The 25,904-nt window shown below is 54.5% G+C and overlaps 1 protein-coding gene across 5 annotated transcripts in view; it reads right to left on the bottom strand.

Annotated features, from left to right (window-relative positions):
* OPCML (opioid binding protein/cell adhesion molecule like) overlaps positions 1 to 25,904 on the bottom strand; it is a 305,368-nt gene that overhangs the window by 4,205 nt on the left and 275,259 nt on the right. For 3 of the 5 annotated variants that reach the window (XM_055819433.1, XM_055819436.1, XM_055819432.1), the window contains 6 exons: positions 22,483 to 22,715; positions 9,190 to 9,315; positions 8,735 to 8,869; positions 8,537 to 8,657; positions 8,008 to 8,159; positions 7,628 to 7,711 (listed from right to left, as the gene is read on the bottom strand). In XM_055819433.1, the coding sequence (XP_055675408.1) occupies positions 7,628 to 7,711; positions 8,008 to 8,159; positions 8,537 to 8,657; positions 8,735 to 8,869; positions 9,190 to 9,315; positions 22,483 to 22,715 (851 nt within the window). The remainder of the gene's footprint in view (positions 1 to 7,627; positions 7,712 to 8,007; positions 8,160 to 8,536; positions 8,658 to 8,734; positions 8,870 to 9,189; positions 9,316 to 22,482; positions 22,716 to 25,904) is intronic. The other 2 variants (XM_055819435.1, XM_055819434.1) reach the window with 1 other exon arrangement.

The raw sequence follows: 25,904 nt of genomic DNA, 5'->3' as shown, positions 1-25,904 counted from the left end.
GGTGCTGGAAGGGGTGACTGGCCAGTGCAATCGCAGTGGGCTGATGTGGGATTTCTTCCTGTCAGGCAGGTGTCTAGGGCAGTCGGGGGAGCAGCGGTGAGGCAGAGCGGCTGGATTCCCTTTAACACGGTGGAGGGGCCAGGCTGATCGGCGAGGGAGGCTGCCAGGACACCCGTCATGCAGAGGAAGCCTGTATTTGGTCAGTGTGTCTATGGCCACGGACAGGACATGAGTGACAGCGGCGTGCTATAGAGCAACGGAGGCATGGCACTGGGCGAGGCTGGGTGTGCATGCAGGTGGTGGGTCACAGCATGGGGTGCAAATACAACTTCATGATCTGGCGAGATGCAAAGAGCCATGCGAGAGGTGCTGGGACCAGAGGGGATCGCCACCTCGGCACGCAGGAATGGCACAGCTCGTGGCCGGTAATACTCGCTGTTGCGGGAGACGGCAGCATCCGGATGCATGGAGTTTCAGGTACGCAGGGACATTATGGGGTCACGGGCGGGGGTGATCCTCAGCAAGCAGGCCAGGCACAGGACACAGGAGGGTGGTCACTGGGGGTCTGGAGCAGAGGTTTGCTGTGTCTTATCAGGTGAGGGCTGTTACTTGGGAAAGATTTGGGCTGGCTGGCACACGTGGGTGCCACTTGGGATCAGATGAGACAGCTGGGCAGAGCAAGGGAAGCGGGGGGGCCCAGAGGAGAGACTGGGCACAGGTCTGCCTGCACTCCCTATGCCTGTGGAGAGGCAAGAGGAGATGACGAAGGATGGAGGGATAGGGACAGAGTGGGGGCAGGGACTGGGACAGCCAGGTAGCTCACGGGGCATGCTGCAAGCCCAAGATGCCCAGTGAGGAAGATCAATAAACAGATGCTGAGAAAGAGGCAGAACAAGCGTGGGTTTTTGGCTAGGCAGATCGGTAGATGGGCCTGTGTTAAGTACAGATGTACAGGGAGGTGGCCACATGGCCTTGGAAGGTGAGGAGGGTGAAAGGGCTGAGAGGGAGGGTAGATCCAGCAAAGAGTGAGGAAGAGGAAAGGAAAGGTCATAGCAAGTTCTACTACTGACTGCCCAGCCAGGATGTAAGCACTGATGTGTTATTCTGTAGGCACTTAAGAGATATGTCTAGATTGGTAGCCCTTGTGTTTCTGGGAGATTTCAACTTCCCAGACATCAGCTGGGAATATTGTACCGCTGTGATGAAGCAGGCCTTGGAAAATCTTGAAGTTTGTAGGGGAGAACTTCTTGGCACAAGTACTCAGGGAACCAACTAGAAAAGACGCCCTTCTGGACTTTCCCTTTGTGAATAGAGAAGGAGACTCATCACTCACAGGAGAGGTGATGGTAGGCAGCTGAGCCATGGCAATGAGGAAATGGCTAAGTTTAAAATCTTCAGTGTCATGAGAAAAAAGGACAGCAGAGTTTCTCCCTTGGACTTCGGGAGAGCAAACGCTCAGTCATTCAGGGAGTTATTAGCAGAGTCCCCTGGGAAGCTGCTTTCGAGGACTCAGGAGTCCATGAGCGCTGGTCAGTTTTTAAGAAGTGCTTTTGAGAAGTGTGGGAGCAGGCGATCCTGCCGTGTTGTCAGTTGAGCGAGCGGGGTGGAACACTGGCTCCCCTGTTCTCCCGTTCTTCTTTCCATTGGCCCTTTCTGTTTCCCCTTGCCACAGTCTCACTCCATCCTCTGCGTCTCCCTTTCCTTTCTCCCACCCACTTCCCTGTCTTCCACGGGTCCCTCTCATTCCTATGTGCCGCATCCCCCTCTTTTTCTTTTTCCATGTCTCTCTGCTTGTCTGTCAAGTCCCTCCCGCTGTCTCCCCAGTTTCAGCCTCCCAGCATCTCTCCCCTTCTTTGTCTGCCTCGCCCCCCATCACAACCTCTGTTGCTCTGCCTGTTTCTCCCTCCCCTTCTAGCTCGCTCTCTCGACCTGAGCATCTCCCTGTGGTTTTGAGCTGTCTCTAACTCTCTGCATCCGTCCCTCTTGTGCTCGCCGTCTATGTCTGGATCCCACTCTCCCCCCTGTCCCTGTGTCCACCTTGGCATCTCAGTCTCCCCTTATCTCACTGCTCCCCTGCGTTCTGTGTCCCCCTTCTTTTCTCGGTCAATTTGTCTCTCCTGCCCCTTTGTGTATGTCTCCCTCTGTTCTGCCCCTCCTTGCTGCCTCGCGGTGGGTCTCCTCTTGCTATCCCACTCCGTCTGAGGACCTCTTTCCATCGGGCCACCTGAGCAGCCCCCCATTTGTTTCCCTGCATCTCTGCCCCTGGGTCTCTCTGTGTCTGTCTCTTTTTCTTCCTGTGTCTCACTCTCCGTCTCTCTTTCTATGTCTGTCTCCTGGTTTTCCCTCCGTCCCTCTCCCTTGTTCTTGCCCCCTCTTCTGCCTTGGCCCCTCCCTCTCCCTGGCTCGGAGTGTCTCCCTCTGGCTGCCTCACTGTTCCGGGTCTCTCTCTGTCTTCCCCCCGCTCTGTCTCCCTTCTCTTTGTCTGCTTCACAGTCAGTGTCTGTCCCTCACTCCCTGTGTCGCTGCATCTCCATCTCTGACTCTTTCTGTCCTGGCTTATGCCATCTTTGTCTTTTTTTCTCTCTCTGTCTCATTCCATCTCTGTCTTAGTATCTCTCCCGTCTTGTGCTGCAACCCTCTTGTTATCTAACTGCCTTTCCCTCTGCCTTTGTTTCTCTACCCATCTCCCTGCAATGCTCTGTATCCCCACATCCCCATCCTCGTCTCTCGGAGCTCTTATCTATGTCCCCACGTTGTGCCATCTGCACCCTTTTCTGTGCATCTCTATCTCCCTCAGTGGTTTGGTTTCCTTCTACCTCCTGGTCTTTGTGCCCGTCTCCCTCTCTCTGTATTTCTCTGCCTCCCAGTCTCCCGGCTGCATGCATCTCCTCCCTCTCTCGCGTTCTCAACCCCCTTTGCTGGGTCTCCCTCTTAATGTCTGTCCACTGTCTCTCACTTTATCCCCTGGTGCCCTCTCCCTCTTTCCCCAGTGCTTCCCAGCCTGCCCACCCTCCCTTCTCTCTCCCTGGCTGGTCCTTGTTTATTCTCCTTTTTCTCTGATGGCAACCCTTGCTTGTGCCCATGCATCTCCTTCCCTCCCTGTGTCCTTTTCTGTGTGTCTCTCTGTGCCTCCACAGCCTCCCCCCCTTCCCTGTCCTGCCCACTGGTGCTCTCCCCTGCTGCTGCATCTCTCTCTGGCAGTTCTCTTGGTCTCCCTGTGTCTTTCCTGTGCTCCATCTTCCACACTCTATGTTTCCCCTTCTCTTGCTCTGCCTCTCGGGTGTCTCACTCAGGTTTGTCCCCCTTTTGGTTTGTCTCACTCCCTTAGTTTCTCAATCCTGTTTTTACTGTCCTCTCCCTCCCTCTGGGGTCTGGCGATGTCTCTTAGAGGCCGTGTCCCTTTGTGTGTCTGCCTAAGTCCTTTTTTTCCCTCGTGGTGTAGGTGCTCTTCTCCCAGGCTCCATCTTCTCCATCTCTTGGACTCCTTCTCTGTGCCTCATGTTGCGCTGTCCACCTCCTTTTGTTGGCATCACTGGTGCCCCCCCCGGTCTCCTCATCTCTGGGCACGTGTTCCTTCTGTTCCATGGGGCTGTCCGCCCCTCCCCATGACACTGTCTCTCTGGCCCCCAGTTGGCCATCTTGGCATGCTGCCCTCCTTCCACTTGCACCTCTGCGTCTGTGTGTTTCCAGTGCTGCCCCCCCTACTCCACCCTCTCCCTGTGCTTGTCTCTTGCCCTCTCTCTCTCACCCTGAGAGTCATCCTCTCTCCCCTTGGTTGTTTGTCCCCTCTTTCTTTCTAATCTAACCATTTCCCTGTCTGTGCATCCTCCCCTCAGCTCCCAAGTCTCCTTTTTGTATCCTCCCGAGTACCCCAAATCTGACCATTTGGCATCTGAGCATGTTTTCCCCATTTGCCAGCTCCCCTCTCTTCCTCCTTTCTAGGCCTTCTGCTGTCCCCATCTCTGATTGTCTCTGCCGCCTTTTATGTAACTCTGCTCCTGTCTGTCTCTGTTGCTCATTCCCCTTCTGCAAGTCTGTCTTTTTTATGACTCCTGTGTCCTCCTTGGTGTCCTTCCCGGCATTTCTCTGTCTGTAGCACTCTTTCATTGTAGCTGCTGTGGTCTCAGTAGCTAAATCTTGCTCTGTCTCTGTGCCCCCATCTCACCCTCTCTGGGCACCTGTCTGCCTATGTCCTTCTGACTTGGTCTCTCTCTCCACTTCTCTCTGTCCCTCTCTCCTTTGGTCCTCTGCCTCTCCCTCTCTGTCGCCGTCCCCCCCCCCCCCCTTTTCTCTCTTGCCCTCCTCCACGCCCATCTCTCTCCCCGTGTCTCCCCCTCCTCCTTCTCCCCAGTTTCTCCTCTCTTTGCATGTAGTTTTCTTTCTTTGGTTCCCTGACTCTCTCCCCATCTACTTAGTGGCTCTCTTGCAGCCTGCCTGACTGACTTAGTCTCTGTTGTGGTCTCCCAACCAGGTGCCCATCCAATAACTGTCTCGTGTGACCCTGGATAAATGTGTCTGGGTGTCTTGTGGTGGGTGCACAAAGGAGCAGGGAAGGTGAGATCCTTTTTTTTTACTGGTAGAGGGTGCTTGGTAGGGAGATGAGTTGTTCATCAGCATTTGGAGGGAGGGAAGCAGGTCACAACCCACCAGCTCCTCAGCGACTGGAGGATGCAGTTGGTCATTTGCTTGTAAAGACTCGTTTGCTCACACATCAGGGATCAGGCCTTGGTGGACAAGCCATCCATTTACTAAAGCAGGGCATCGCTCTCGGCCCCACACACATCCCGTGAGGTGGTACCAACGTGAAACCCGAGGGTGGAGTAACTCCCCCGGTGACCCCATAGCCTAGAGAACAGGAGCGCCTTTGGCTGCTGGCATCCCTGCGCACTCCAGAGAGGGTCCTTGCCCCTCAGAGGAAAAGAGCACCTCCCACCCATTGCCTGACCGCTGACGTGATCCCCAACGTCCTCCCGGCAGAGCCCTGCCACACATGGACAACTGCAAGACCTGCAAGGACACAAGAATGCACGGAGGGGGCACATTGGCACCAAGACCATGAGACAGAGCCTCTGAGAACAACTAGAAGGGCACGCTCAACAGCAGAGGAACAGACGGAGCGCCAGCAGGAGAACAGAGGAGGTGTAGGCAAGCAGGGCGGGTGAGAAGAGGAGATGGCCAACAAGAGAAGGACAGAGTGAGGAAGAAGCCCACGGCCAGAGGGAGGGACATGGAGAAAAAGGCAAGGCATGAAACACCCAGACACAGAAGATGCTGAGAGCCACCAGCATAGACACGTGTCCAGAGGCAAAGAGAAAGCACCTACAAACAGATGTGGCAGCACCGTGGGGATGACCACAAAGGGGTGCCAAGAGGGTAGCGCTGACAAACACCCCCCGAAAGACCACAGACCTCAACCCGCTGAGGCAGAGTGAGACAAAGACCCACGTGTCACAAACCACTAAAGAACAGCACAGCCACCTTGAGAGAAACAGCTAGGGCCACCCCACAGTGACCACTGGCAATGGTGCTCACATGCCCAGCACACATGGAGGAGGCTGCCCAAGGTGACGTCCAAGAGACGGACAGGCACAACGCGTGCACTGGGACCAACCTGCACGCTCACACAACAGGAACAGGCTGAGCCACAGAGAGAGGACTGCAGGAAGATAGACAGGTGACACACACCATCCAAGACAACCGGGAGCCTTGCAAGATGTGAACGAGGGTGCTCTGTGCTATTGCAGACCCAAAGCACACATGCACGTGCCTACAGCCACCCAGAGACCAACACAGAGCCTTGTTACCACACAGAAGACAGGCACAGACACACCGCTAGACAGAGGTGGTGCCCGACGATGCAGACGCACACGAAGCAAGAGGCACTGAGACTGGATGCGATGCAGGAGGGCTTCAGACCCACAGCAATACACTGACAGACAGAAATTGGGACAACCAGATGCCCTGCAGTGAGGGGCAGCACAGCTGAAGGCACGGACTACATCCCAAGACACCATCTGCAACCGGGAAAAAGACCCAGAGGCAGAGAGGGGAGATGTGGGCAACACCACAGTGAGCCACAGAAGCCAGTGGGGAGATGCCTCAAGACTCCACACTGTAGGTGTGGTGGCCCTGGGTGTAGCCATACACCCCTATGCAGGCACACTCAACCCTGGCCACACGCCCTGACACAAGCAGTCCAAAGAACCCACGCTGAACCCAAGACAGCCACATAAACACGCCCAACACACACACACACCCCGCCCCGGACACACTGCCAGGCACCCATGATGAGATGATAAGCCACGGCACAGCCTGGGAGACACGTTGCCAGCAGACTCTCACATCTACATGGGAGATGGGGAGACCAGTGTGTGCAGGTCTAAATCAGAGTGAGAGCAAGGGTGCTGGTGGGACAGGAACAAAGAAGCTGGTGGATGCAGAAAGGTGGCCACGAATACTGGGGTGCAGCCTCCAGTGCCTTGAGACTGCCACTCTAGCCTAAAGGAACTCTACCATGCGGGGACCAAACCGTCACACTTTGCTCTCCAGCAACCCCCTAGCACATCCCTACCCCTTAAACAGACACACAGACGCTAGGGACACACCAGTAGACGCCTGGCACCATGTGGGACTACTACCCTGAGCCTCCATGGAGGAAACACAGCCAGCCTCCCCAGTGCGGGTCAACCCCTGCATGCTCACACACAGTAGTGTGGGGTTTTTTTTACTGAAATAAAGTTGGGGGGGGTTTCCTGATGTCAGTTATCTCCTTCTAGCACAGCTCCTGCAACAATATCCTTCCAGTCAGCGCCACAAACGCAGCTGACAACACGGGATTTCTTTCTCTGTCCTCATGCAATGCTTGTGCCCTCCCTGTCCCACCCATTTGGCAACATGAGTGGTGAGGGACAGACGGTTGCATTCAGCCTCCCAACTGCAAGGCTGTAGCACACACCACACCGGGACAAATGGCAACCCACACCAGACCACAACACGACCCAAGCAGGACAGACTGGCCCAGCGCTGAAAACCATACAATGGGTTAGAACACAATAGATCAGCCCGTATCAGAGTTCACCTGATCGATCAAAACACAAGAGGAAAGACGAGAACAGAACCTGACAGTCTAGACCCAAAGAAAAGAGCCCGGACCAGGGCAGATGAGAACGGATTAGAATAGAACGGCCCGGCCCCTAACAAAACAACATAGATTACAACAGAGCAGACCCAAACTCAACCGTACAGAATCCAACAGAATAGACCAGAGCCAAAACCCCTGGAGCCAAGCAGGACAGGTCTGACCGCAATGGAACGGGGCAGGGCAGGCTGGTGCAGAACAGAATACAGCAGCACACAACAAATTAGGGTCTGTGACAGCCCCCTCAGCTTGCCAGAAAGCCACAGGGATGTGCCACAGCTACACATTGCCTTCCTCAGTGATAGCTGCCCAGTCTGCCACTCCTCAAACACCGTGCCGCTGCGGGCACCCGACGCGAGCTGCCCTGCTGTGGCCCTCCACGCCTACAGCGCTCAGCCTGCTGCTGCCACTATAACACAACTGCCGGTAGTCCTGCCAGTCCAACACCCGGGACAAACCCCACACCGTGCACCCGAAGCGCGTGCTCACCTGGCCCGGGCCCCCTCCTCGGCCCTGTGCTCCAGCGATGCCGCAGCTTGGCCAGGAGCCTCTTCTCCGCCTGCGGCTCCGGCTCTGCAAAGACGAACGGCTGCCTGCCAGCTGACTCTGCTGCGTGCCCCTGAACACCCGTGAGCGCCGTGCCCACCACTGAGCACTGCCCAGCTGTGTGCGCCCGCTGGGGCCAATGCAGATATCAGCTGCTGCATCCTCTCTGCGGGACCTTGCCACCCCATTTGGCATCTCAACAGGCCAGCAACACTAAATACAGCCAGCTCCACTCCATCGCCGGCTGCCCGCCCACCTCGCTGCCTCCTCTTCATCCTCCTCTGCCTTGCTATAGCTTGCTGCAAAAAAAACAGAGCACCTACCATACAGGATGATGCTGGCATTGGTGTTGCCCAGCTTGTTCGTGGCCACGCACGTGTAGTTGCCATAGTCCTTCTCCGAGACGTTGAAGAAGGTCAGCGTTGACAGGCGGCCCTTGCTCTCGATCCGCACGCCCTCCAGCCCGTTTGCTAACCTGTGGGGAAATGTGGATGATGGCACTCTGCGACATATCTTGCCCTCTCCCCAGGCACCCCCTCTCTTCCCACCAACCAACACCACTATACAGCCACATGTTGTCACCAAGACAAGCCCCAACACGCTGCCCGAAAGCACACCACGCTCTCCATCCCGTAACTCATCTCCCTGCCTGACTCATGTGGCCAACATCACCCCCTGCAAGCCACAGCCACCATCCACAGAGAAAGCCCCCTGGGACCCCCTCAGCCTTTAGCTAAGCACTCAGACCCACGAAAATGAATTAATCCCAGCCTTTCTCCACACTTCAGCCCCCAGGCTGGTGTGGTTCCCCACCTCCCAACCCGCTATGCCCTCCCCTCTGCAACCCCTCACCTGGTGTCCTCTTTGAACCACTGAAACTCCGCCATGGGGACGGCCGAGGCCTCGCACTGCAGGATGCCCTTCTGGCCCACCGAGGCGCCTGTGTTCTTGGCGTTTGAGATGTACGGCGGGTCTGCGGAGACGCCGTACTGCATCACTCTGGGCCACGCATGCCCACCCCGCCACAATTCCCCCGTCCCTTCCACTCACAGTTGACGGTGACTTTGACTTTCCGCACATCCGGGACAGCCACGTCGTTGACAGCGCTGCACTCGTACTCCCCGGACTGCTCCCGCGTGATGCCTGTGATCTCCAGGTACTCGTCCTCGCTTACAAAGCCCTGCCCTGGGAGACGTCCCGAACACATGGCACCATTGCCCATGGACACTGGGACCTGCCCCCCCCTTACACCCTCTGCCTGGATTCTGCCATGCCCTATACCCAGGACGCCTGGGACATCCTGTAACAAGCATCATCACCCCCATATCAGGGCACATCAAAGGGCCAGCACCTCCACCCTCCACAACAGACAGCAGCGGACTGTAGGCCATCTTTGTACCACCCTGGCCACCTCTATAGGGACATCCATCCGTCCCACGTGGGCTGGGTGAGACCCCAGCTCGGACCGAGATGGTTCAGCCACCAAGCCCTGAGTGTGGTCTCACCTTTCCCAGAGAGGTGCCGCCACGTGACGGTGGGCTCCGGTCTCCCGAAGGCCAGGCACATGAGAGTCACGCTGCTGCCCTCGTTCACGGTGATGTCAGATGAGATGTTAACAATCTGGGGGGGAACTGCAAGACAAAAAGAAGAGCAAAGCCACTGTCAACACACCAGCTCACCACACCCTGCCAGGAAGCCCGGGCAGTGAGATCTGCCCCATCACTGGACATCGGTGTCCACCCCATCACCCTGTTTGGTTGCCAACCCTGTGTCTCCAAACCAGCACCTCGGACCGGAGCAGAGCACGGACCCAGGGCATGAAGGGGTGCCCCTCCCCGTGGCTGAGCCCCCGATAACCAGCTCTCGTTATGGCCCATGACAAGGCTCATATTTTAGCATATTTATTAAAGCTGTTTAAATTACTGAGCGTCTGCTCCATTCAATACCGGCCACAGTGATTTATATTACTCTATCCCCAGATACTCCATCTAATAAATAACTTGGCAATCTCCACACCCATAAATATCCCTGGCCCCGGCAAAAAGCAATTAAAGCCCACTCGCCAACGCTGCTTCCCAGCACTCTGGGCCATCGGATGCAGCCCCCAAAGGGTCTGTACCCCAGGGAACAAGTAAGGCTGTACAAAATGACCTGCCCCAAGGTAAACACCACTCGACAACACCAGAAAGGATGCCCCGCACCCCCTCCCTGAGCACACCATGTGCCCAGAGCCCCAGCTCATGTGGCGTCGCACACCCAACCCTTGTGCCAAGGGTTCTCCCACAGCACTGGGGTGATTGCCTGAAAAATACTGTCGCTGACACCGGCACCACCTGGAAGGGGACATGAGGGCTGCTCTGGTGTCCTCTCGCCCCTGAGGACTGTCCAAGCCAGGGCTCTAAACTGACCAGGCTGGGTAAGGGCAGAGGGATGCCCAGCGGGGCCAGCGCTACATCCCCTGCAGCGCTCGGTCCGTAACCGCCAGGCTTTGAGCCTCACCAGGCTTTAAAAACCCAACACCCTGAGCGAGCCTTTTGCTCCCAGGCTTGGGAGAGATGGCACAGGGGGGACAAGCCGCAGCAAAGACGTGGCGCAGTCTCTGTGGCCTGATGGGCCCTGCAAAGCAGTAAATTTCCCAGCAACTTGACACATTAATATAGAAGTACAGTCTTGTTATAGCAGAGGGAGATTGTCCGAGTCCTTCAGGGGAAAGCAGCAATCCGAAAATGAAAAGTGTGCCCTGGCAACTGTTGGGAAATGTAGTTAACACTTGGAGCAGGGCTGGCCAGCTCTGATGGTGTGGCCCCAAGGAGCTCCACCATGGGAAGGCTGCCGATGGTCCTTCCTTGCTCAGCCAGGGAGATGACATTATGCCCTATTAGCAGCATCCTTGCACTTCTCCCCTCCATTAACAGCATCTCAAAACAGGTACCAGGAACATCTAAAACCAACAGCATCAAAGACAAGCCGCCCCACAACTGGGGATTTGTCACCCGCTCACAAGCCTGCAAACCAGACCTCCTCGCATGCAGTTTTGGTCCAAGATGACAGCAGCACCATTAGTGGATGCTGACACCCTAGGATGCCTGTTCCAGATGGCACCCTGACTCTTCTGTCTCTTATAAAAGCCATGGAGTCAGATGAGAGTGATGGTGAGTGATGCATGGCACCAGCGAAATCACAACCATTGTACTATCCCTGCTGCACTCAAGGCACCACCCTCCCTTCCCACCCAGCACTTCTCCAGGATGATCCCCCCCTGTTCCATGCTACCTGCGAGGCTACGCAAGCCACAGATTACATGGGGCGAAAAAAAAAAATCCAACGCCCAAACATCATGCAGACATTCATCTGCTTCTCAAAGCCTTACTAGATAGACGTGCTCCCGGTGCAGACAGTGCTTGCAGGCGAGCATGCTGCCAGAGGAAGGCAAGCCCTCCCTGCGCAGGTGCTGTGGTGCTCAGCTCTGAACCCCCACAAAGAGCTAAAACTACATAAAACGAGAGCAACACACGTCAAGGAAGCCAATCTGATCCACATCTCCTGGCAGAGATTTCATCTACTACACAGGAGGCAAAATTAGCTCCGCACACCTTTCCCTGCACAGCACCCGCTCCGCCTCTGTATTTCTAGCATCACCTTCCCATTCCACCTCCTGCACGCAGCCCTGCTGGGGTCAGACCGTGGACAAAGGCACTCAGACAGGCCAGACTGATCAAAGGCAGACGGACTAGAGAGCACCCCAGCTGTAGACCCGCTTGGCACCAGCCTAAGGACACGGCCTCTGTCAAGGCTGTCCCCCAGGATGATCACCATCCGACTGTCATTCAACAACACGCCCCTACAACAGGGCTGCACTCTCCCAGCCTGAAAAGGGGGGCACACACGCAGGAGGTACGCTGGAGCTCGCCGGAGCATCTTCAACCTCCTAGCCCTCTCCCAGCTCATGGCCATCATTTCTTTCCCATCCTTCGAGTCCCAACCCACAAGTACAAAGTGACATGCAGAGGCTGGTGCTCTGCACGCAGGTGTGAACCTGTCCTACTCCCAGGTACAGAAATAATTTCACTCCTGCACAGGAAAATACCACTACCAATAGCCACTGCAGCCCAAATGCTCCCATTTCGGCAGACACCAAGCCACACAAACACACACATCGGCTCCAAAGCCCTCCCCTCCAGCAAAGGATGCTGACACAGCAGGCAGACAAGCCAGCAGGTCTCGCAGAGGGGAACGGCACCTCCCAAAGCCACTGGCCATGGCCCCGAAGCCACGGGGGCCAGGGTAGCACTGCCATGCTGTGCTGCTGCCTGCCTAATCCGATCAGAAATGCCCTCGAGCGCTGGCAGGGACAGCCACGGAAAGTGCGGGGACCCCGCCGGATGGCTCGATATCCTGCCGCGACGGCGATCGTTGCCTACAAGGTTACCAGGACTTAGAGAAGGACATCTAAGGACCTTGATTACATTTCTATAGATCTCACTGGGTGGGCTGACAAGGACAGGATCACAAGGGCTCCTTGGGAGGAGCTGGCAGAAGCTGGGCCCATGCAGGGACATGGCCATCAGCAGATGGGACCTGAGTGCCAGCAGGTGGGATAACTCCATCAGCAAACATGACTGCACGGATAAAACCAACCTGCAGCTGTGCCCTGTAAATGCCATGAGGTGGGTACAGCTGAGGCACGTACACGACTGCCCTGACGAGTGCATGCCACCAGAGCTGCCGTGTCCCAAGTTGAGGACAGCTTGGGATCGGTGCTGGGCAGTGTCCAGAGGCTCTTCTGTCCCCCTATAGAGTCTTCCTGGTCCTTGACAGGCTGGGTCAGATAGCCCTGCTGATAACCTGCGGCCCACCAGCATGACTATGGATGCTGTCCCTAGGATGTTGACAGCATCCTTTCCCTCGATTACCTTTGGTTCTTCACGTTTACCTCCACCTGTCCTACATCCCCTACACAGCAAATACCCAGTAGTTAAGACAGCCTCACCTCACTACATACAGAATAAATGATGACCAGCTGAACATACTAACAGCTAGAGAAGTGGCAAGAGTAGGGCTGCCGCTCAGTTGGAGAGATGGAGCATCGTTGCCTCTCTGCCTTTTGCCAGGTTGGTGCTTCCTTGTGTGCAGAATATAAAAGCTTGCTCCTCCGAGCAGCTCACGTTAGCCTGCACACACGTCACTACACGCCTGATCATACAATAGCTAAGGAAAAAGACTACGACGACAAGCAAATTGAATACAGAATAAATCCCAAGCAAGTGACGAGTGGCATGGTCTCGCCGGAGCAGTGAGAGGCCCACAGAGGATTTCGTCAACCCTGCGTAATATTAATCACGGGTAAGTTAATGCATAATGTTTGGTAGGCCAAAAAATACATTTGCGCTGTAATTCCTTGTTTGTTAGGAAAGCCGGCAAGAGAAATTGAATGTGAAAGTGATGCCACTAAATTCAATAACAATAAGCCTGTGATTTATCTCCTTTCTTTACCGCTCGAGACCCAAACCGCCCTATGCGCCGATTCACGCTCTCCATCAGGCCTGGGCTTGTGTCGGTTTCTGCCACCACTCCTGGGGTCCGTGAGACACCATCTCTCCCCTCTCCTCCCAGGCTGGGAGCTGCGGGGCTGGTGACGCTGCCATGTCCGGTGATGCTACACAGCACACTGGGGGTATCCCTGGCAAGCACAGCCAAGCAGTCCCTGGGACTCTCCCAAACACCACTGGTCCCAGTGCCTCCTCCGGGCACTGGTTTGCCCTTGCTGCTGCTCCACAGCCAGCCCAGCTGGGGACAAAAGCAACTGGGGGGCTCGGACCTTGTGAGCCGCTAGTGGATACCCAAGCGTGATGAGGCCAGGGATGTGCAAGTCCAGCCCGTGCCAGTGGGGATGCAGCTTCCCTGCTAAACCATGCGGGAAGAGACAGCGGGTCGGTAATCGCTGCGTGATCATCGGCTACATGTGACGGTGACGCACGCGAGCGCGTGCAGGCTGACTCATCTCCCAGCCGCTCCCTAGCGCCGATCCCTACCGGAGACGCTCACCGCCGTGGCCCAGACTATTTTTAGCTGCCAGATCATTACTGCTGCACGCCTTGGAGCAGAGAGCCTGTGCAAGTGCCGGGGCTGACACATACAACTGATGTCCCTCCTCCACATCGTTAGCTCCTAATCCATTAAAAGACACCTCTATCCTACACCTTTGATAAGGTGAGATGATAGATGGGCACCTATGGGCTCTTCAAACCACCAGACAACAGCCACTTGCCCACCTCTACTGGGTCCCCACAGGGATGGCCCTGCCCACAGAGGGGGACATGTTATCTTCAGCACTCTGTGGGGAGGTGACATCCTCCACAGAGACCATCCCACCCAATGCAGGCCACCCACCTGCCCTGGCGCATCACTTACCACCCCCTCTTGGACACCTCCTGTTTTGGGGAGATGCAGCATTCCCGCTGCTCCTTCACTTCCCCAGCTGCAGCCGGGGCCCGTGCCCTCTGATGGGTGATGCTGTCACTGCCAGGAAGCGGGACCTGACATCACCTTGGCAGGGGTCGGATGCCTACCGGAGCTCATGCCACTTCCCTACCTGGTACCCCCAGCTGCCTACAGCCCCACGCACCTCCAGCTCTGCGTGAGCCTCCCCACCATAGGCAGGATGGAGCTGTCAGAGATGTCGCCATGTGAGGTCTCATTAGCGTACGGGAAGTCAGCACAAAGAAAGCAAATATACTGAAAGAGCAAATACACTGAAAGCTCACATTTTGCCAGTGCTTTCCATCCCCTTCACGGATGAGAAGCGCGGCAGGATGGCATCAGCCCTGCGTGCCTGCTGAAGGTACCACCGATACAAGATCTTCCTGAAAACGGCTCCTGTTTGGGGCTGATGCCCTTAAAAAAGAGATGTGGGCATGCACCCGTTAGCCAGCTCCTGGCTGGGGAGCACCTGCTGCCAGACAGAAACAGATTTGTTTCCCCACCTCCAACTCACCTTTGGCTTTGGGGTGCAGGGGACAGCTGAGAGGACCCACACAGCAATGCTGCATGAATTGCACCTTGACCTCTCATCCAGCCTGCGGGGGGCGGGGGGGAAGCACCAGGGACAAAGACACAATGTCAGGAGTTTTAAAAAAAACCGTTGCTTTTCGGCAGTGAAGATTATCTTTGGTGATCGAACCTGTTCTGATGGCAGCCCAATCCAAGAGGCTCGTCAGAGCTGATTTTATCGAGATAATGGATTAAACATATCCGACAGCTACAGTTTGGTCAACAGAATGATTTTTGTGAAATTTCCCAGCCAAGTGAGCAGCGTGCCGTGCCGGCGCTTTGTTTCAGAAGAGATCTTCCTTTTCCCTTCTCTGAGTCTTAAACACTCCCTTTTCACAGCCTTCCCCTGGTAAAACACACTTTATATGATCCTTTTACATGAAAGGATCATAACACGTGTATTTCGAACACATCCTCTCTGCTGCGAAGATGAGATTTTCTGGCCTGGCTGATATTCCCCCAGTGACCGCAACTCTCCCCATGCCTGGCCGCCTTTCTGCACACCATTTCAGTGTAGCTGAAGGGGGAGGAAAGAAAAAAACACCCCCCAAACCACCTCCCCACAGATGCCTTCGGAGCCTGGGACCGTCGTACAGTGCATCCATACCCTGTCTCCACGCGGACTGGGAGCCCTCCCACAGAACTGGCCCATGACACCGTGAGACACATTGGAGATAAACACAAAGGGATCGACAAGCCGGCATGGATCCCTCCGTTGGAGTGGACAGACACTCTGGCCGTGGCAGGGACCAAACGCTCATGAGACGTCGGAAAAATGAAATGTGGGCATCAAGCGCTCTTTGCTAGGCGGAGTCTCCCGGCTGCTTGCTGCACACCCTTTTTTCTCCAGGTTTTCACGTTGAGACAAGGGAAAGCAATAAAACCAAAACTCGCAGTGTTATACCTACTGTGTAACCACCTGTCAGTAAATTTATGAACAATTAGGAAGTGAGAGTGCTTCCCAGGGAGCTATTTGTGCGCACGCTAAAACGTTCTTTCTGTTCAGAAATATAATGGGGAAACAACTTCTCCAGTTCTCCCCCCCTCTTCCCCATTTTAGCTTTTTGCAGTAATTAATCAGCTGCCACCACGCTTTTGTTCCATCAGCTCCCGGTCCTTGCGGCACATCCCGATGCCTCCTGCTAGCTCTGTTCCTGCCAGCACCTTTTTGCCCATTCCAGGAAGCCTCAAGAACAGGAGCTGAGGATGCTCTCCCACCCCATCCCTGCTCCAGACGTTTTGGGTTAGCACGTGATGCCAGCCACTTTAGGGACAGGGCTGTTCCCTGGGCAGTGCATGCCGTTTTCTTCCTGCCATCAGGCTCTTCCTTTTTCCCAACCTTCCCCCTCTCCGCACCCTCGCTCCTTCATTATTCTTTCATTTTTCCACTTCACTGCCTCCCCGTCTCTTGATGCTTAGTACTTTTCTGTGTGCGGGTGTTTCCTTCTCTCTTCCCTTTGTTCCACCAGTCTTTGGGCTTTTCTTCTCATCCTTTTTTTTTTGTTTGTTTTGGTTTTATTCCCCGTCCAGTTGCTTCTTTCTTCAGTCTTTGCTGTTCCTTCTAGATCTTCTCTGAGCTCCCACTGGCTTTGAATTCACTGCCGCATCTTCCTCATTTGGCTGTCTGCTCTCTTGCCCATCTTCCATTTGTTCAGGGAAGGAGGAAGGGCGACGTAGGGGTCTGGCTGGTCCTTCCGAGCCTTTTCCCATCCCAGGACACTGGTATACATTGCTTGTCACAGGCACTCCTTTCCATCCATGGGAGCAGCACTCTGTCCTAGGCAACGCTTGTGGACATCAGCCACCACCTTTGGCAACAAGGGCATTGCTCTCCAAGGAGACCTGGAAGCCACGCTGGGCCACCTCACAAGTCTATCATCGACCCGATTCTTGGCCAAAGAGCTGTGACTTTAACCTGTGTCACCCTGGTCTGGCTGAGGCATGGCAGCCACCAGATCCCCACGTCCCCTGGGACTGGCCGTGCTCCTCTCTGCAATGGGCTGGACGTGGCTGTGCGGGCACGTAAAGGAGAGGGACACCCCAACGGTCCCGCCTGCAAAAATGGTGGCACTGGACACCTCCAGCTGCCATTAGCAGCCAGGTTTCCAGGCAGCTCTGCATGCCAAGACAGCAGCTCACACACCCTCAAGCACCCTGTCATTGCCCTTACAGACTCACAATAGCTAAACCGAGGGGAATACTGATGAAAATGCATCAGGAACCCCAGGCAAGCCCTCAGCGTGGTCCTGGATGGCAGAACAGCACAGCACTTTGACAGACAATGCTTCCCTTCTCCCGCTCCTGTGAGATACTGTCAGCTCCGGGGCAGAAGCAAGCTCTGCTCCCTGTCCTGCAAACGTACACGAGGCTTGGATGCCACATCCCATCCTGCTTCCACCTCGGGGGAAAAGAAAGTATTTCCCTGCAACCTGCTGCTGCAATGCCACCTTGCATGGTGCTGCCACGTGGTCCAGGGTCTCCTGTGCTGTTTGCGGGCTCTACGAGCACATTTGCAGATGTAGAGCACATTTTGACCACTCGCTGAGGCTTTCGGTTCCCAAAGTGGTGGCTTTCAAAGGCTCCCTGCCTCAGAACCAAAAGGAACCCTGTTCTTCCCCAGCAGCTCCCCTGACTCTTCCTAATGGAGCATGTGCTAATTGATTTTTCCTCTGTGCTTGCATGCGGATGTGTTTTGCCCCTCTTGCGCCATCCAGCATCCAGCTAAACAAACCGCTCTGCCCAGGGTGAGTCCCCTTCCCTCCCCACCCACTCACAAGCCCCCAGAGAAGGATGTGTGAAGCATTACTTTAAATGCCATGGACCTTATGTGGTTTGGACTCGTGCTGCTGCTGGGAAGATGTCTTTCCAGCCTCAGTGATTTTTTTTCCATTTCCTCTTAACAGCCCTTTGATTTCCTTTTTATTTCTCTGAACTCCATCTCCACTGCTACAAGCCCAACCTCCGGGAGAGTCTCCTGCTTCAATTAGCTGTTTAATTCATCCTCACTGGGACAATTAACCTGGCGTAGTGAGGGCTAGCCAGATCTGAGCCTCCAAATAGAGTCTTTGACAAAAGACTTGACAACAGGTGCGGCAAAGGGATACAGGACACATAGGATGTGTCCAAACATCACCAGCCCCTTTGCCACCCCACCCGGTGAGATTCTTTAGTGCCAAGAGGGGAGAAATGCATGAGAGGGAGTCTCCTCTACCCGCATCTTTGCCACACAAGCCTGGAGATCTCAGTCACCACCCAGTATGTCTGTGTCATTGTTCCAAAAAAACCAAGAGGCAAACTTAGATGGGTACGGAGGGCCTGGGCTGAGCCCTCAGCCTTCTGAGAGTTTGGTATGAGGAGCTGCGTTCCTCCTGTGACACCCTCTCACTGCTGCTGGCAGGATGGAGGGCAGTCAGCCCCTGGGGACCACACCATAACAAGTGGCACATACGGGACGGGCAGGTGAGGAACACTTGCTTTGGACATGACACGTCACCCAGCACCAAGATGAGCCCCATGAACCACCATTGCTATTCCTACAAAACCTCAGCCCAAGCTGTATATAAATGTTGCCAGCCCAGCACGCTACGTGAAGCAACAGGAACCTCTGTCAACATTTTGTATCGGATGTTTTGCGTGATGTTGACTGCACATCATCACTTTTCCTCACTATCATATTGTTTCTTAGGTAGACCCAAAAAAAAGTGCCCCAAACCATCTGGTATGGATAAGTATCCCAAGTGCAGGAAAAGCTCCTGAGCAGGGAGACAAGCCTGCTCGAGAGGTCACAGCCTGCCAGGCTTACTTGCTCTCACCCTTTCCCTTCTTCAGGCTGCTTCTGCATGCCACATGCACACTTCTCACACCAAACTCTCCAGCATCTAAATACTAAGCAGCTAATACATAAGCACTTTCTAGGTTTCGAGCCTATTATTGGGTCTTTCCTACAATGACTTAAGAAGGCTGAGCTGCTCTCCTTGCCTCCTCAGCTCTCTGTGTGCCCTACAGCCTCGCGGTAAGGTTTTAATAAGTATCGCCGTCTCAGCTCCTGCCTGGATATCAAAGGCAGTGTGATAAAAGCAAACTTAACTGCGGCCATCGTGAAATCCGTGGTGCTGAGGGAAGCCCAGAGCACAGTCTACATCAGGGAAAAAGAGCTCAACGGGACCGGCACGGGGTGGTGGTGGCTTGCCCTTTCAGAGCCTTGAGAAGCTAGTTGTTACCAGGAAGAAGGAAAAAATAAGACTCAATTAGCTTTTGAGACACTTATGGAAGAGCTACACCTGCATCGGTGCTGCTTTGAGAAGCAGCGGATGTGACAAGGGATGCAGGACTGGCTCCAGGAGAGCATCTTTAGGTGCAAGTGGAAAACCAACCACATGCCCACAGCCTCACTACTGCAAATGAAGGCCATGGTCCTTCGAAACCCACCCTGGCTCCCAGGGTGAGGAAAGCAGCAAACACCAAGACGGGAAAATGGATTGCACCGACCAGAAACTAAAAGTAACAATGCCGACAGCCGGGAGAGGTTTTAATGAAAAATCTATGGCGAGTAGGATTAAGGCAGTACAGAGGAGGATTCTCTAAATAAATCAGAAACAGAGGCCATCTGAGGAATAGCAAAGACCACTATCAAGTAGGGGTGGCCAGTATCGACATTCACTGCCAAGATCTCTGCCAAAGCAGATCCCAAAGCGACACTGTGCTACGCTACACCGCTTCGGCATGTACGCCGTCCTCTCTACAGCCACTGCTGCAAGGAGGCCACCAGGCTTGCCTTTTCCCAGGGCACTGACGGCAAAAGCCACAGCCTCGACCTAAACATTGACCCTGAGCAATGCTTTTCAGACTGAAATACACCCCGTGTCCCGAAACAGCCCAAACCAGCTCACGCCAAGGAGGCAGAGCTGCATCCTGCCTACGGTCTGCCGCGCTCCTTGCACCAAAACCATTTTGTGACACAGTGTGGTTGATCTCCCAGCTCATCCTTGCAAGCTTGCACCTCCCCGGAGCAGAGATGGGCTCCGCAGGGGGTCATACCCAGAGGCAGGAGGGCTCACCCGAGGTCCAGCCCCACAGCATCCTCCACTCAAGCTGTTTATGACAAGAACAAGATGAAGTGGCTCATCTTCTACTTATACAAAAGCAAATGCCAATCCTCTCTGCATTTCTACTTCTCCTGAAAACACATCAGCATGCCACAAGCACTGCGCATGTCCCTGAAAGCGTCCATCCCATCGTCACGAGGTGGTCCCGAAAAAAAAAAAAAGAAGAAAAAAAAAAAAAAAAAGAGGAAAAGGGAGATAAAAAACCCCCCTCTGGCTTCCTGCCATCTACGCTCTTATAAACCCTTGTTAACGGCTGTTGCAATGAACCAATCCAAGAGACATATTAATAGCGACACTAAGAGACACATTTACTGTTGACTGCGACTCCCTGGCAGATTTATCGCCCGGTTGCTAGGAGGGAAGGCCAGGCCCCGCAGTAGCACAATTAAAACTCGATTGAACACAGGGACAAAGAATCAATACTCTAGCCGGCCAACTTTTAGTTTTGCAAAATACAAATATAAATTAATTGACCTGAACGGTTGCTAACTGGTCATTACTGCTTGCTCGCTGGCCAGCTGGCACGGGTGAGGCGTGCCACCAAGGCATGCGCAGTCATCCCCCGTGGTCCTCCTGCTGCTGCTGCTGCTGGGATGGCTGCCTCCTTGACAAAGCAGGGCTCAAGCCTTGCTCTTGAGGCCATATTTAGTGACAGCAGAGGTATAACATAACGTATAGAGGTACAACAGAAACAGAGTTTTGCTCCCGTCCCTGTAAAGTATGTGCTCTGCTTGCATGCACAGCCAGGACTGGATGCTTCCTTGGAAAATCCCTCCCTATTCACCCCCACAGAAAGGTGGGTCTTCCCCGGAGTGCAAGCAGGGAGGCTCCCAGCCCTTGGCTGTGCTGATGTTGCCGATGGCAATGCCACTCGATCTGAGCCACCAGAAAGCATGTCCCAGCTGCCAGGGAACTGCATTGGAGCTGAAGCAGGGAAGGATTTGCTTCTCTGGCCCAACACCATCAATGGACAGCATGGTGGCACCTACATAGGCATCTTCGTGGGAGACCAGCTGTGTGGCTTGAGATTAACGCACTGAAAGAGAAATACAGAAACTGCCCAGCACAGACCACTTGACCCGTGCCTGCGTAACGAACAACACATCCCCAGCTCCTCTCAGGCTTCCCTTCAGCTGCAGAGAAACAACGCTGCTGAGAACCACCGTCATGGCTGTGGTGGGAGCAATTCAACAGGACTTGCTTACACCAGGGGAAAACTTTTCCCGGTGCAGTTAGGAATGCCAGAGAGTTCTGGATGCAAACAATCCCTCACCTTCACACACCCAAGCCTGGCAAGTGCCTGCATTGCAAGCCCTGCTCTGGAAAAGGGGCGAGGGCGGTGGGTGCTGAGCATCCCTGCCAGTTCACCTAATTTCGTTAGGTGCAAAGCACTCGGATACTTCACTGGTGTTGACTGGATGGATTAGCACGATTAGAGAGCAGACAGGATAAACAGATTAAACTTCGCAGACGGACAGCTCACACGCAACTCAAAAAGAGGGAGAGGCTTAATGAAGGGGGATGGAGGGGATGCTCCCGGCAGCCCTCCACTCCCCTCGGTGAGCATTCCCCTCTCTGCTGGGGCACCCTGATATGTTCCGGGCAGGAAAATCACTTGGATGGACAGCCACAATGAAACCCTGCCTCCTCTAAATGAGAAAGATACATAAATATATACATATCTGTGTTGGGGGCTTCTCAGAGGCATGTCGAGGCTGAGAAATTTTTCAGATTTGCTCATTGCAAAATCAATACCCATCAGCTGTTCGAAATTAAAGGAAAGATTAGGTCCTGGTTTTATACACGCTTTATTGTATTCTGAGAGCTTTCTACTCAGCCAGATAAATCTTCTTTAAGAGGATTAGGAAACTTTCATTATCTTTATCTAACCTGAACTAACACTAACTCTGAAAAATTAATCTAGAGACCGGACAAAAGCTGGTAGCCGGTGCAAAGCCACAAGGATCCGGAGGTAGTGTCCACCGGAGTGCTACGGGCACCTCTGATCTGCCGGCACCCATATCCCCCCATCTGAGCAGCCTCAGGGACGCTGGTTTCCAACCCAACAGCATCACCTATGAAGTCCCGTGCTAAAAGCCCTTCACAGCCCAGCAGCAGCTTTGACGCACTCAGGCAACCTGCCCTCTCCTCTCTCCCAAAACCACGGAGCCTTGTGCTGTTGGAGCCTGCTCCTCCGCTGCGCCTGGCAGCGCTTTGCTTTTGGCTCTCCTGAAGCATCTTCAGACACTGGCCCGAGCACCTTGCTAACAACTCCCCGACACAGTGAGCTGCGCAATATGGTCCCGAGCAGCAGAGACGGGTCAAATGCACAGCAGGAACAGGCAAAGGGAGAGAAGGAAGAGCATGCCAGAACACAAACCCCCAGTTTCAGTTCTCAGGTGTCCTCTGCCCTTTGTGATAACCATATAACACAGCGACGCTATGACTCAAGCTCATCTCCCTGGCACGGTGGGCACTTGTCCACACCGCTGTTTCCATGCTGCTCGATCCCTGAAGCAACAGATGTTGGTCTAATCCCTACATCTCCATCACCAAGAGGACCTCCAAACCCTTCCCAAGTCCAGACAGCCTTCCACATCAAACAGCCCATTCAGCAAGAGCACGAGGCATGTTAAGACCTACCTTGCACGATGAGATGGACGCGGGAAGTCTTGGGGTGATTGTCTGTCTGCACGGAGCAGGTGTAGGGGCCCTCATCGTACACATCCACATTGTGTATCTTGATGCTGTACTGGGTCTTGGTGTTGGAGAGGATGACCACGCGGTTGTCTATAGACCACTTGTCATTGCCGGCGTACAGGATGGTGCTGCGGTTCAACCACGCTACCCGTGTGACCCGGTCATCCACGGTACACCTGCAAAGGGAGAGACAGAGAGTCACAAACCTGAAACAGAATCCACAGCGAGCATCCTGGCTCCTGAGCGGGGACATGAGCACGACAGGAGCTGCAGCACTGGCTCCCCATCACACGCAGCCGGATCACCGGCATGGAGGTGGCACATGCCACAGCCACGCCACCCTGCAGCCACATCTTGCATTCCTTCATCACCTGAGATTTCACAGAAACGGCAGGTTCACCAGAAAACAAACAAACAAACAAAAAAACAAAACAACTGGTTTTTTTTCTGTTATATGGAGCTGGGGAACTGCAGACAAAAATCCCATTGTGTTTGACCTCCGCAAGCCAAGCAGACTTTCCGTATCGCCCTTCTCGCCCACCTCTGCCACCCCCTCCCTCACCCTCGCCGCGCACTGAGAATTTCAGATGAAGCTGTAAAATTTGCTGACAGTTTGGCTTGTCGGTGCAGGGAGATATACGCACCCACTGTCGGGGGAGAGGGGCCGCAGCACACGCACGGGGAGAGGGAAAGAAGAGAAACAGCCGGAGACAGCAAAGCCAGCGCATGGGGAAGAGAAGGGAACATTTGGATAAGCAGCTGTAAATCCTACAAGTGCCTTGAAAACACAATGCGGTCGTTTCCATTATTTATTTCCTGCCTGGCTCCCACCCTCCCTGCTCCGAGACGCGTGGGGGCTCAGCAGCTCCGGTTCGCGGTGCTGACTTATGCTTGGCAAAGAACGGGGGGGGGGGGGGGGGGGGCGGGGGAGGGGGGGTGGTGGAATTAAAACGTTCCCGGAGAACATGGCTTTTTCATTCTGTTTGATAGATTTTTCTCAATCTATTTACTCGTGGCCCTCTCTGCTGCTGCCATGGCACCTGCAGGAAAACCACAAAGTATTTGGCTGAATTAAGAGCCCAGCATTTCTTGGGAGCTTCGCCTTGCCCACCTGAGGACGGCGGCAGGAGAGCTTCCTCTCGGCATGAAAGCAAACCGGGAAAACCAAGCTAGGTGCAAGCTTGTGCTGGCGGCGGCGACACTGCTGCAGCTTTGTGCAGCCAAGATCATAAGAAAAGGCACCTATAGTCAATCAAGAAACTCGTGCAAGTCCCTCTCCACACGCCTGTAAATTCAGAGGCGGGTTGGGGGGCTGTCCCTGTCCTTGTCCCCGCCGCGATGCCTCTCCTGCAGAGGCTTTGGGGGTGTTATATGCCTCCCTTGCTGGAATTGCGGAACGTCACCTCGATCAAGATTATTAATCGGGCAGACGGAAGGGGCAGCACTTGGCATGTTTGAGGGTCCCCCCAGGCGCTCAGTTCAGAGGAACGAGCCATATATCCTCCCGCAAACAAGTAATTTTCCCTTTGCAGGAGCTGTATGGCTCCGCCAGCCACATCACGTATGGACGCCAGGAAAGACGGATGGCCATCCACGCCTGCTGCGGCACGGCTGGCGCGCCGGGAGCCTGCCCGGGTGTCGGATGTGCCCCGGCTCCTGCTCTGCCGGACCGAGGTGGCCTCGTGCCGGCAGACGATGTTGTCCTTTTCGGGAAGCTGAGCCCTCCCTTCGTTCAAATTAACTGGGGGAGAGCTAAGCGCAGCCGAGTTAAGTTCGGCCCTGGGGGATTCCAGTCTAGTGGACTATAACTGCTGTCTCACTTCATTATAATGAATAATAAAGAGATACTTACACACGGCTTCTGTAAATTATTCATTGCGTGCACTAAAAAATCAGGACAGCAATATGTAAAACAGACAACTTGCATGTCTGCGCTCATATAAATACCCAGACTACAGCCCTACGAGGTACTCTCGGGTCCCCTCATTAGGGGTGAAGCACAAGGACGAGGGTTTGAAGTGAAAGGGATGAGGATCTCGTGCCATCACCAGGCACGTTCGACTGCCACTGCCCAACTCCAGCTGGCACATCTCGAGTGCACTTCCCGGGAAGATTTGGGGCCGGTCTGGGACCCCTGAGAACTGGGGTCACTCGTTCTGCATTTACAGCTCGCACTGATGGCTCAGAGCCACACTGGCAGGGCCCAGGGATCCCGTAACATGGGCAGACATGTGCATGTGAGGAAGGGCAAGGACAGCATCGCTCTCCCTTGCCCGTAGTGCCCTCGAAATCACTCAGAGCAAATGGGCAGGAGCAACTCAGAGACTCCTTCCAATAAACTCATGCCAAGAGCAAGGAGGCAAAGCTTCCTTCTCCCCATCCCCCTCCCTTCAGTGGCTGCCACTCAACAGACAATTTGGGATCAACTCCCTTCAGCTCTGCCTGCTTAGTTAGCATCATGCTCCCTCCTCTCCACCGCAGCTCAGGCTGGCCCTGGCAACTGCAGGTAGGGAGGGACAAGACAAACCATCCTGCTTCAAAAAAAAAGCCCTCCTGCACCTCCTGGCAAGGCATCAAAGCTATCACCAGCAGAAAAGCCACCATCCACCAGCTGGCACGGACAGCGTGGCATTTCTGGAGGCACCTTCTTGCCCAACCTTGCCTTCCTGCTGCAAGTTGACCCACACCCTGGCAATCGGCGCCTCAAAGGCAAATACTGACCGACCCCCCCGACATGAGGAGTGCCCCACCGGCTGCTTTCCCTGGCTCAGAAAGCGATCTCCATTAGCCACTAAGCCGCCAGCGCTCCCTCGTCTGCCTAGCCGTCTTTGCTACCTATTTCCAATTGACCAGGATTATGATAATGTCTCCAGTAAGCAAACAGGTAAAGAGACTTCTGCAAAGTGTTTAGATAGAGCAGACAAGCTCTGACAAAGCTGGATAATAAAGCGGGCCAGGAGGTTTTCCCTTGAAGGGATCTAATTAAGAACAAAGACAAACCCCCATTAACAGTCTCCTGAAGGCACCGTATCCATCTCCAGAAGAAACCCTGCCTTACAAGTCTGGAAGGGACAAAAGACGATCAAGTGCCTGTCAGATGGGAGGGAAATAAACCCATCTTGGCTCTGCGGTTCACCTGGAGAAAACCCATCAGCAGGGCGGGAGGAACATCTGAGGACTGATGTTGCCAGCCCAAAACTGAGCCCCCGGCACCGACCTCATCCCAGCCCCTCCACGCAGCCCTTCTTTGTGCAAGGCGACCCATCCCATCTGCTCCTCCATCTCTGCATGCCGCGTAGACCCTCACTGCCTTCAAGCAAAGACTTTGCACCATCTGCAGCCCTTCGGCTGCCTCCTACGGCAAC

This window comes from Falco peregrinus, chromosome 15 (assembly GCF_023634155.1).
Source record: "Falco peregrinus isolate bFalPer1 chromosome 15, bFalPer1.pri, whole genome shotgun sequence".
NCBI lineage: Eukaryota > Metazoa > Chordata > Aves > Falconiformes > Falconidae > Falco > Falco peregrinus.
The sequence above is the reverse complement of the archived record's forward strand: the minus strand, read 5'-3'. Positions and strand labels throughout refer to the sequence as shown.